This window comes from Leptodactylus fuscus, chromosome 5 (assembly GCF_031893055.1).
Source record: "Leptodactylus fuscus isolate aLepFus1 chromosome 5, aLepFus1.hap2, whole genome shotgun sequence".
NCBI classification, from domain to species: Eukaryota; Metazoa; Chordata; class Amphibia; order Anura; family Leptodactylidae; genus Leptodactylus; species Leptodactylus fuscus.
Genome location: NC_134269.1, coordinates 26383063 through 26394495, shown reverse-complemented (window position 1 = coordinate 26394495; position 11433 = coordinate 26383063). Strand labels below are relative to the sequence as shown.

At 52.3% G+C, this 11433-nt stretch overlaps 1 protein-coding gene across 1 annotated transcript in view; it reads right to left on the bottom strand.

Moving 5' to 3' along the window:
• The window catches only part of PPP2R2A (protein phosphatase 2 regulatory subunit Balpha), a 34804-nt gene extending 24036 nt beyond the window's left edge, over positions 1–10768 (bottom strand). Inside the window, 3 exon segments of the mRNA XM_075272678.1 lie at positions 136–227; positions 5247–5321; positions 10634–10768. Coding sequence (XP_075128779.1) covers positions 136–227; positions 5247–5321; positions 10634–10640 — 174 coding nt within the window. The 5' untranslated portion in view covers positions 10641–10768.
• Between the last annotated feature and the right edge of the window lie 665 nt (positions 10769–11433).

Genomic DNA, 11433 nt, shown 5'->3' with positions numbered 1-11433 from the left:
TGGCCGATCAGGTTACTACACACTGCAGTCCAGGCAGGAAGAGAGAAACGGCCCAGCTTCCTACAGCGTCAGACAGACTTGCAGTGTTTGTACTGGGTGTAAACCCCATAAAGGACACAACAGGCCTGCACTCACCTCCTGCTGGAAGATAACCACACGTCCTCCTTTATCTCCAGTGGCTAATAATTCTCCAGAATGGTTAAATTCTACCGTAGATATGATATCCGCTGCAGAGACACAAAGGAACAGTGTTACACACAATGGCGGTGTACTATGTGGGGGTGACTAGGACTAGTTTAGTATTGGGGTGACCTAGGTCACGTCAGGACCTGCCTAGGGTACCTATAGTCATATTGGCACGTTCATCACAAGACATTGTTGATATGATCCCAAAACTGGGGGTCTCCTGAGAGACCTGTGGTAACACATCCGCATCTATGGGACTGATAGCAGAGAACAGGACTTGGTCAGTCCCATGTACATGAATGAAGCAGCGGTCACGCATCTATACTAGGTCACCAGTCACATACGTAACTTGGGGGATCCCATTCTCAATCGTTGGGGGGCCTAATGCACACCCTTCGTCTCCTCAGAACGGAATGGATTGGAAGCCCCCATAGAGGGGTTAGAACAGCTAGGACACCGTCATTCCCAGGGGACCCTCGCTGATCAGCAATGTCTCAGGACAGGAAGCATTGCCCCCCAGGCCACGGGGTGACAGAATTTAGCTGTGAGGTCACTTCCTGTCACTCATTTCCTGCAGCGAGCGCCGGCAGTACCTCAGTGGATTAGTCAGAGGAGGACTACACATCCCAGCAGCTAGTCTGCACTTCCTTTTAGCCAGCAGTGACCCCGATGACTGTAACCCGGGCCACCAGGTATTACTTAGGCTTCCCATCATTAGGCAGGACTTTGCAATTTTTCATGGAGTCTCCAATACAAATGTGAACGGATCTTTACAAGGCAGGTATACTGCAAATAAACATCGGTCAGATCCTTGTAAGGTCCACCGACCTGATCTTATACATAGGCCCGCCTCAAGTCACCACGGCATGGACGCCACAAGACCTCTGAGGGGGTCCTGTAAGTTGTGAGATGCGGCCTCAACTAAATCTGCTCAGGAGAATCTCAAAGCCAAGTCACCACCTTGACCGGTCATACTTGCCGTGTGGCAGGGGCGCTGCGTTTCCTTGAACATGTCACAGTGACATCGGCAGAACATTGCCCAGACATCACACGGCCTCCATCATCTTTTCTTCCCATAGTTCATCCTGGTGCAGTCTCTAAAAGACACCCATGCACCCGGCCGTCCACATCATGTAGAAGAAACCCTAATACACGGGAGTCGGCCACCTTCCTCCTCTGCTCAGTGGTCCAGGGCTCAGCATGGACACTCAGACGGGCTCTGTGGCTATAAAGCGAGCTCTGCTATACTGACCCCTTCATATATAGGCCAGCGGGAACTATTTCCGCAATCTGTACTACAGTAAGTCCTCTGTGGGATCCAACCTATGTCCCATAATGATCATCTATTCAGCAGTTGCCTGTCCATGGACCACATTCGATGGGTACTAACCACTGCCATTTTGGAGATGCTCTGACCCAGGGGTAGGGAACCTTTGGCTCTCCAGCTGTTGTGAAACTACAACTCCCAGCATGCTCCATTCACTTCCATGGGAGTTCCCAGAACAGCAGAGCCAGTATGCATGCTGGGAGTTGTAGTTTTGCAACAGCTGGAGAGCCGTACGTTCCCTACCCCTGCTCTGACCGGTCGCGTAGTTGCCCAGATTCTACCTGCACATGACCGGTCCCTTGTTTTCCACTATATCGCCCCCGAGAGGAGCCATTATCAGCGTATTACTCTTCCCATCAGCCCCTTGTACCCCACATACAGCCGGGATTATCACATCTCTGTCTGGGACATGGACACAGAGCAGCTGTGAAAAGAAACCCGCCGAGCGTGATGCACTGCTAGATCGCATACACTAGGACCAAGTCCAAACCTGTGGAGGCAAGTCTGGGAAAACAGGTCTGGGAGTTCACCGCTGGGTGGAGAAAGCAAAAGGATCATGCAAAACGCCAAAAGTAATCACGGAAAAACCCACAAGTCTAGTGCGCACCGCTCCGTACTGTCAGCACAAGAACACACTGTATGCGACTACTCCGACACGGCGCCAGTCCTGTATCTCATACCCAACCGGCTCTGGAAATCTCCCCCAGCTACGAGTTAGGATATAGGACAGTCTGGCAGAGGGTGCGTGTCATTTACGCACAAATACCCACAGAGCTGCCCGACAGTGCCGACATGCAACGCCGCGCGGTTTTCAGATAGATAATTGAATGGTTAATGGACGAACAGTTTTGCAGTTTAAGGGTAAAAACAGAAATTTGCGGCAAAATCTGGATTTAGTCAGTTATTGCTGTAGAGTTCATCCTAAACCTGCCCCGCTGTAGGGCCATTAAAGGGTTTCTCCGGCTTGCAGGATTGATGACCCTGTTTGTCAAACAATCACCGTGTTTGGTAATATCGCCATTCACCTGAGACCTACTTGTCAGATGAAGGAAGCGACACTCACATAGCACCACCATCATGTCACACGTCCGATCCGCAGGGACCCCGACCGTTCTGTGACTGATGAGCTATCCAAAAGATGGAACCATCTTATAAGCCCACAAAACCCCTTTAAAGGGATTCTACCATTAAAACTTTTATTTGTGGATAAGACGTTGGAATAGCCTTTAGAAAGGCTATTCGCCTCTTACCTTTAGATGTGGTCTCCGCCGCGCCGTTCCTCAGAAATGCTGGTTTTTACCAGTATGCAAATGAGTTCTCGCAGCGATAGGGGCGGGCCCCAGCGCTCAAACAGTGATGAGGGTGTCCCCACCGCTGCCAGAGAAGTGTCTCCAAGCGCCGCCTCCTTCTTCATCCGCTGCGTCATGTTCGATGTCTTCTTCCGGTGCAGGCTCGTAACCTAGCAGAGCAGACTGCACAGGCCACGGGAAAATGGCCGCTAACAATACTGAGCAAGCGGCCATTTTCCCGTGACCTGTGCGCCTGCGCAGTCTGCTCTGCTAGAAGTTCAGAGCCTGCGCTGGAAGAAGACATTGAAGATGACGCTGCGGATGAAGAAGGAGGCGGCGCTTGGAGACACTTCTCTGGCAGCAGTGGGGACGCCCTCATCACTGTTTGAGCGCTGGGGGCCGCCGCCATCGCTGCAGGAGAACTCATTTACATACCGGTAAAAAACAGTATTTCTAAGGAACGGCACGGCGGAGACCACGTCTACAGGTAAGAGACGAATAGCCTTTCTAAAGGCTATTCCGACGTCTTATCCACACAAAAAAAAAAGGTTTTAATGGTAGAATCCCTTTAAGTGACATGCACAAGACAATGCGACTGTTGTCAGGCCGTAAGTGGCCCCATTGTCCTAGGTCGGTGAGAACAGACCGCGAAACAGACAGGAACAGGACCCGACTCCATACACAGTTGTCGGTATGGGGCCACAGAAATCAATGGGAGCCATGAGAGACAGGACACGGCCCTGTACACAAAGCCTTAGCAGCCAATATATGGTGAGGCCGCCATGTAGGATCATACCCAGGTCGGGGAGGTGTGCGACTCAAGATGGGATTTGGAGTCATACCCTGGGGACAGATGCAGCAGGTTTACTAAGGCCTACAATGCAGAGCCGCAGACTTTCCAGCAAATTTTACCCCCACCCAAGACAAGAGGGCGCAGAGAGCATTCCTAGCAAAACCAGGCATGCCTGACCACTAAAGGAAATGTAATGTCACCCAACAGGTTCAAGCACATGACTGCCCGGGTGATTTGTGGAAGGAAAGCTCCAGCGATGCGGCTGGTGAATGCTGGTACCTGAACAATACCTGCTGAATAATAGTGCCCGACCGAGAAAACCTACAGAATAATAGTGCCCGAGATATTACCTGCAGAATAATAGTGCCAGAGCAAGAAAACCTACAGAATAATAGTGCCCGACCGAGAAAACCTACAGAATAATAGTGCCCGAGAGATAATACCTGCAGAATAATAGCACCCGACCGAGAAAACCTACAGAATAATAGTGCCAAAGCGATATTACCCGCACAATAATAGTGCCAGAGCGATATTACCCACACAATAATAGTGCCAGAGCGATATTACCCGCACAATAATAGTGCCAGAGCGATATTACCCGCACAATAATAGTGCCAGAGCGATATTACCCGCACAATAATAGTGCCAGAGCGATATTACCCGCACAATAATAGTGCCAGAGCGATATTATCCGCACAATAATAGTGCCAGAGCGATATTACCCGCACAATAATAGTGCCAGAGCGATATTACCCGCACAATAATAGTGCCAAAGCAATATTACCCGCACAATAATAGTGCCAAAGCGATATTACCCGCACAATAATAGTGCCAAAGCGATATTACCTGCACAATAATAGTGCCAGAGCGATATTATCCGCACAATAATAGTGCCAGAGCGATATTATCCGCACAATAATAGTGCCAGAGCGATATTACCTGCACAATAATAGTGCCAGAGCGATATTACCTGTAGAATAACAGTGCCAGAGCGATATTACCTGCACAATAATAGTGCCAGAGCGATATTACCTGCACAATAATAGTGCCAGAGCGATGCCTGGATAGTGGGGGGGCACAAGAAGCAGCCCCACCTCCTCCCAGAAATCCCCTTATAGACCACACAGGTAAAAAAATGTCCCTTCAACATCTGTCGGGCGATAGGTCATTGGGTCTCCAATTACCATTAAAACTGAGAAATCTATAAAGCAATCTAATGGATGCGCCCCAGGAGACCAGCCATGTCGCCCCCCATCCTCCTCCTCACTGACTGTAAGGCCTGGTACACATCTGCACATAGGTTTCCATCCAGGGACCCCCCCGAACGGAAACCTAGTTTGCAATTAAAAAAGCAGCTATCTGGGAAACCTGTGGACCCCATAGATTATACTGGGGTCCGTGTGGTTTCTGCACAAAAAAACGGAGAGAAAAGAGCTGCTTGTAGGACTTTTCTCCATATTTTTCATGCAGAGAGGGGAAATGGGAACCCAGATGTGACCCGGGCCTAAGCCAAGTGGCAGCAGCAGGCACAGGCCAGTCCACAGCTGAACATAGGCATTGACCCCAGGGGTTCAGCAGTGGATTTCCCTCATAATCAGGACATTTAGTCAGTGACCAATGGAAAAGAAGTAAAATAAAAAGACTGCGTTACCTTCGGAGACATCGTCTTCCACCGCTCCCTTCACCTGAGAAAAACACCATTGAATATCATTGCCTCCACCAGCTCCTGGGGGGAGAAGAAAGAGTTTATTAGGATTAGAGGAGTGGTCTCCATACTGCGGCACAAGTTACTAATCCTCGGGTATACGGACCACCACAGAGCGGGGAAGTCCTGCAACACCAACCTGCCCCTAAAATAGTCCCATGGCGGCTTATAGAGGAGCTGTCCTCCCTCCTGACAGCTCCCTTCTAGTCTCCATCATCTTTACTTACAACTGTTCCTCTGTTATTCCTCCTGGAAGTGCATGACTGAATTTATAATTGGAGTGTCTGTGTCTGAATGTGCAGATTTGGCCGGCGTAGTGTCTTATGAGATGTCTTATTATTTTAGACGTCTTGCGGTGTGTACATTAAGGATCACAAGGCCTGGACCCATCTCTATGTTTTGTTGCCCTCCGTACATTGGGCTATTTTATAGGAACGAGTCTATATATGCAATGGTACATGGCCGCTATCTAGTGCTAGGCCTTATAACTTCTTAGGCCGTGTTCACACATCTGGACACACTGAACCAGACGACACTCTAGATGTGATTTCTACAACCCTGTTCACATGTAATGGGGAAAACACAAAGTGCGGGTTGCAATAAGGAATGAACGGGATTTAGGACGAGGGAGCCTTTTATTTCTGTAGCAGAAGACATGGCGGATTTGCAAGATACATGAGGTTAGAGAAAGATTCCCATGTGCGTCTTGGTCAAAAGATTGGGGGTCCCATATCCCCACAGAGGGGGCTGCACATGCATGCTGCTGCTGCATGCATCTTTAGGGATTGTGGAGTACAGCGCCATCGCATGGAGCAGAGTGGCAGCACGGACATGTGACAGGCCCTGCATGCAAACAAGGACCCAACCCATCTAGCCATTATCCCCTATTACCAGGATATCCCTTTAAACAGTGGCAGAAGAGTCCGACTTTTGCAAAAACTACAACTCCCAGCATGCCGGTCCTGTGTGGGTCACCTATAGTAAAGGATTACGGTTGACTTCTGCAGCCTGGAGGCCGTCCCGGGAACGACTTCTACAGCTTATGTTCACCCGTGGCGGCAAAAAGTGGCCTGAAAGTGCCAGTAGGAAGACAAAGTAACAGTAAGGGTTAAATTTGACTTCTAAAAGCGGCTGCCATAGTGTTAAACCCCCCCCCCTTAGGCTGGCAGCTTTACCCCACTCACTCCAAGCAATCCACAGACGTCTTAGGACAGCCATTAGGAAGCCGAGTGTTTCCTACACATCCCCCGAGACGTCGTCCTCACACCACCGCTCCTAGCGGATACTCTACCCAGAAAGACGGCTCTCGGAGAAAACTTCAGAAACATGGGATTGCGCCTTGGGAAACACAGCTGCCATTCACAGAGATCCCGCACCGCCCTCGCCCTACACAGGAAGGAGCCGCGTCTCAATCTCCTCGCCCCTCGGGAGGATCAGGCGCTCGGCTCTGCCATGTAATGACATGCCCGGCACAAGCGGTGCCCAGAGGGGGAGACAGGCATGAAGCATGGGCTCTGGCTAACAAGGGGTTAAAGGACCCCTGGGACTGATGGGCTTTGTCAGGAGGCTGAGGAGGGGGGGGGGGGGGATGGGGGGCGACCAACACAATGTACGTGCAAAATAAAAGGCTAAGACCCTCCCCGCAGGAAGATGATGCAGGGCTGGTGAGGAGCCGGCATCCGGTCCTGAAAGGTTGTGTGCATGATGGGAGCCAAATCCTTAAAGATGCCTGGAGGGGAGTGGGGGTGGGGATGGGTTCATGGGGGGTACGGGAAGTCCTGTGAAGGCTGCACTAGTGTAGGGGCAGATAGAACAGATCCATGTAGGCCCATACCATAAACCCCTAATGTCACCTTAAGACAAAAATGCTGACATCACCTCACCGTGACATCATAGGGTGCTGCTGATGTCACCTTGCCGGTCCACAACCCCCAGCACAAACACCCGGCCGGTCCACAACCCAGCACAATCACCCGGCCGGTCCACAACCCAGCACAATCACCCGGCCGGTCCACAACCCAGCACAATCACCCGGCCGGTCCACAACCCAGCACAATCACCCGGCCAATGCACAACCCCAGCACCAACATCCGGCCGGTCCACAACCCAGCACAATCACCTGGCCGGTCCACAACCCAGCACCAACACCCGGCCGGTGCACAACCCCAGCACAAACACCCGGCCGGTCCACAACCCCAGCACAAACACCCGGCCGGTGCACAACCCCAGCACAAACACCCGGCCGGTCCACAACCCAGCACAATCACCCGGCCGGTGCACAACCCCAGCACAAACACCCGGCCGGTCCACAACCCCAGCACAAACACCCGGCCGGTGCACAACCCCAGCACAAACACCCGGCCGGTCCACAACCCAGCACAATCACCCGGCCGGTCCACAACCCAGCACAATCACCCGGCCGGTGCACAACCCCAGCACAAACACCCGGCCGGTCCACAACCCCAGCACAAACACCCGGCCGGTCCACAACCCCAGCACCAACACCCGGCCGGTGCACAACCCCCACGCAAACACCTGGCCGGTCCACAACCCCAGCACAAACACCCGGCCGGTCCACAACCCCAGCACAAACACCCGGCCGGTCCACAACCCCAGCAGACGCCTCTATCCCCACGCAAACACCCTGTCGTCCGACAATCCATGCGGATAGACCCTGATACTTGCAATTCCCCGTGCAAAGACCCCGCAGGTCCACAACCCCTGTGCAAAGACCCCACAGGTCCACAACCCCCACGCAAACACCCTGCTAGTCCACAACCCCAGTAGACGCCTCTCTATCCCCACACAAACACCCTGCCGTCTGACGACCCACACGGAGACACCCTGCCCACTTGCAATCCCCCTGCACGAAAACTCTGCTGCCACCTCTCTCCCCCCACGCAGCACCCTGCCGCCCGCCAGGCCATAGTCCGGCATAAAGCCTGCATTTATATGGAATCTGACATCCGATGGCTACTGACTATTTAGACTTGGGAGCCGCAGTGATATTTCCAGCCACAGATTCTCCTGTATGGACGTGACCTGGTCGGATCTTGGCGGCGGCACTACGCCCTACTACACAGTACTATTTCATGGCACGGAAAGTTCCATTGATCTATGTCTTGGAAAGAATCCCTGGTCACATGGGCCTATAAAGCCCTGACAGGGCTGGAGCAGTCCCAGGATCTGCGGAGACGCTCCTGAAACCGAGAGGGGTTGTATCACAGAGCGGCCATAGGTTTCTCTATCCTGTCCCCATTTCTCTGATGGTGGGAGCCCAGTGGTCGGACCCCCGCCTATACATGTGTCATCCCGACCCCAAGACGCCTTCGGGGTAACAATGGCAGCTAAGACCTCATAGGTGTCATTGTTACCTGGAAGGCGCCTAGCTCAGGACTGGACCCATACGTGACGGTTTTGTGGCCCGGGAGCCATATGGCAATCACCCATGACGTTTCAGCATATGTTGGTGTGCACGCAGCAAATACTACGACACAAATGCGCGGTGTGAATACGACCACTGACTATACCGTTGGCGTGATGGAAGGCAACACAGTGGCTGTGGCACTGGAGAAGGCAGCGACACACTGCTTGTCACACCCAAGTACATAAGGCTACGTTGCAACTCACAAATTGATACCAAATCATAGTGGCCGAAAAGACAAACCTGCTGCATTTCTTCCGACCGGCACATCGTGGAAACTCCTGGGCCGAAATGTGGCCACATTCACTTTCACTAGGCCTAAGTGTAATTAACACCCATCAACCCCCCCCCCCCAAACACCCCTATACTGTACGGGAGATAATCTAACCAGGCTCATTGCAATGGGCACAAGAAGGGAAAAAAAAATGGCGGCGCAGTCAGTATGTGTGGTCAGGAAGAGTTATATAAGGGCAAGCTATACTGGTATCATCATGAAGTACAACAGATGTGTGATATATACAGGCAGTATATATATATACACACAAGGTTATAAAATATATGTCACAGAGGTACAATACACAGATACAGAAACATTATATACAGGTTATTGTGCTCACTCAGATACAGGCACACTATATATGTATATACATACACACACACAGCATACACATAGACCAGTCATGCACTCAGATATGTATATATTGACACCAGGAACCCCTCCATTTGCAGCAGGTCACATATACATGTATACCAACACCAGGTCACTTAAATAAAATATACCGACACCTCAATCTGCAGCTGGTCACCTATACAGAGGCCAGGAACCCCTCCCATCTCCAGCAGGTCACCTATAGACATATATAGACACCAGAAGCCCCTCCATCCCCAGCTGGTCACCTATAGAGACACCAGGAGCCCCTCCATCTGCAGGTCACATATAGACCTATACACAGACACCATGAGCCCCTCCATCCCCAGCAAGTCACCTATAGACATATATAGAGACATCAGGAGCCCCTCCACCCCCAGCTGGTCACCTATAGACACACCATGAGCACCTCCATCCCTAGCAGGTCACCTATAGAGACACCAGGGTCCCATCCATCTGCAGCAGGTCACATATAGACATATATAGAGACACCAGGAGCCCCTCCATCTGCACAGGTCACCTATAGACATACATACAGACACCATGAACCCCTCCATCGGCAGGTCACCTATAGAGACACCAGCAGCCCCTCCATCCTCAGCAGGTCACGTATAGACATATATAGAGACACCAGGGTCCCCTCCATCCTCAGCAGGTCACGTATAGACATATATAGAGACATCAGGAGCCCCTCCACCCCCAGCTGGTCACCTATAGACACACCATGAGCACCTCCATCCCTAGCAGGTCACCTATAGAGACACCAGGGTCCCATCCATCTGCAGCAGGTCACATATAGACATATATACAGACACCAGGAGCCCCTCCATCTGCACAGGTCACCTATAGACATACATACAGACACCATGAATCCCTCCATCGGCAGGTCACCTATAGAGACACCAGCAGCCCCTCCATCCTCAGCAGGTCACGTATAGACATATATAGAGACACCAGGGTCCCCTCCATCCTCAGCAGGTCACGTATAGACCTATGCACAGACACCAGGGTCCCCTCCATCCCCGCCTGGTCACCTACAGACCTATGCACAGACACCAGCAGCCCCTCCACCTGCACAGGTCACCTATAGAGCAGCAGCCCCCTCACACACATCCCCCGGACGCTATAGCCCGCTCTCTCATACACACTTGTATCCGCCCGGCTCTCCGGCGTGTCCTCACATCCATAGTCCTCCGCACACACAGCGCTCTCCTTCCCCAATGTCCCCGCCATTGTTCCCGGACAGGGCTCCTCTCTCACCCGCCATGCTGCCCCCTGGCCACTGCTGGTCCCGGGCTCCAGATGGAGGCGGATACCGGGGAGGCCGCTGCCCGGGGCGGGAGGACCGGACTCTGAGGCCGCGGCTTCAAGATGGAGGCCGCAAGCACGGTGACGTCACTGGGCAAGGACCGGAGGCGGGGCTTCTGGAGAGGGCGGGTCTAGAGTGACGGAAGGTCAGCGCGTCGTCAGAGGGATGGAGAGGCGGGAAGAGGAGGGGGGGAGGGGGTGTCTGGTATATAGTATATAGTATATAGCCTAGAGTGCGGGGAGAGGCTGTGTGACTACCTGACTGCTCACCAGCACTTACCAGGACAGCGCCGCTTAAAGGGGAGCTCCATGTTACACATATATCAGTCTGCCCGCATAGGATTAGTGGGGGTCAGACCCTCAGGACCCCCTAATATATACAGACTGAGGGGTCATATCCACTTGTATGGGCCTAAGTGATGTCTCATTGTGGCCACCGTCTCGTGTAGCTATAGGCGGGGCAATGGTGGCCATCACTGTTGGGACCTAAGAGGACCCCAAAGATCCCTCTGCCCATACTCTAAATAGCAGTGGCCCCTACTGATATTATATTGGGGTCCGCACAGTGAAAAAAGGCCAGAAATGGGGTGGTTTTAAGGCCTGAGTTAAAGGGGTTTTCCACAATTGATAGACGATCAGCGTGGGGGCTGACACTTACACCGCACAGGTCATGTGACCTCATATTCAGTGGTCACATGACCTAATCAAAGCATAGTCCCATTGATACCCAGCATAGGCGCTATAGCCCTGCC